Source organism: Arachis ipaensis, chromosome B09 (assembly GCF_000816755.2).
Source record: "Arachis ipaensis cultivar K30076 chromosome B09, Araip1.1, whole genome shotgun sequence".
Taxonomy (NCBI): Eukaryota; Viridiplantae; Streptophyta; class Magnoliopsida; order Fabales; family Fabaceae; genus Arachis; species Arachis ipaensis.
Window position 1 is genome coordinate 121,462,753 of NC_029793.2, and position 646 is coordinate 121,463,398.

At 35.0% G+C, this 646-nt stretch overlaps 1 protein-coding gene across 1 annotated transcript in view; it reads left to right on the top strand.

Annotated features, from left to right (window-relative positions):
• The window catches only part of LOC107619409 (peroxygenase), a gene marked incomplete at its 5' end in the record, with an annotated part of 4,036 nt that overhangs the window by 605 nt on the left and 2,785 nt on the right, over positions 1 to 646 (top strand). The window contains 1 exon segment of the mRNA XM_016321694.2: positions 366 to 601. Coding sequence (XP_016177180.1) covers positions 366 to 601 — 236 coding nt within the window.

A 646-nucleotide genomic window follows, 5' to 3' on the forward strand; every position in this document is an offset into this window, starting at 1 on the left:
ATATAATAATAGAAATAAAATATATTCGCCTATATGTAGTTATGTACTTATAAATTTGTTTGTAAACTTCTAGTGGGCAAGTGCTCTCCTCTTATCATCACCTAGGTCCGTCTTTGGTCCGTCCTCTTTTTTTTACCTAAATCCGTCCCTGATCATAGCTGAAGTGTTAATGGCAATTATATCTTGGATTGGATGATGAATGAAACACAATTGTTATGCTAGTATTTTTGTTAACGATATTAATCTTTAAACGTATAATTAAAATATATTAAAATTTTTAAAAAGTTGAGAATAAAAAAATATTTTATTAATTTTGTGATGAGATGATAGATATGTTATGTGTGATGGTGGTGTGTGTGAGTTAGACATGGCTCGAGCACTGACAGCACCAGATACAAAGCACCCAGATGGAACAGTAGGGCACAGGCACAACAATATGAGTGTTCTACAGCAACATTGTGCTTTCTTTGACCAAGATGACAATGGAATTGTTTATCCTTGGGAAACATTCGTGGGCCTCCGTGCGATTGGCTTTAATTTCATCGCTTCTATTATCATGGCTGTTGGAATCAATCTCGCTATGAGTTATCCCACTCTCCCTGTTAGTCTCTCTTCTCTTCTCCACCTTGTTCATTAAAATCTAATA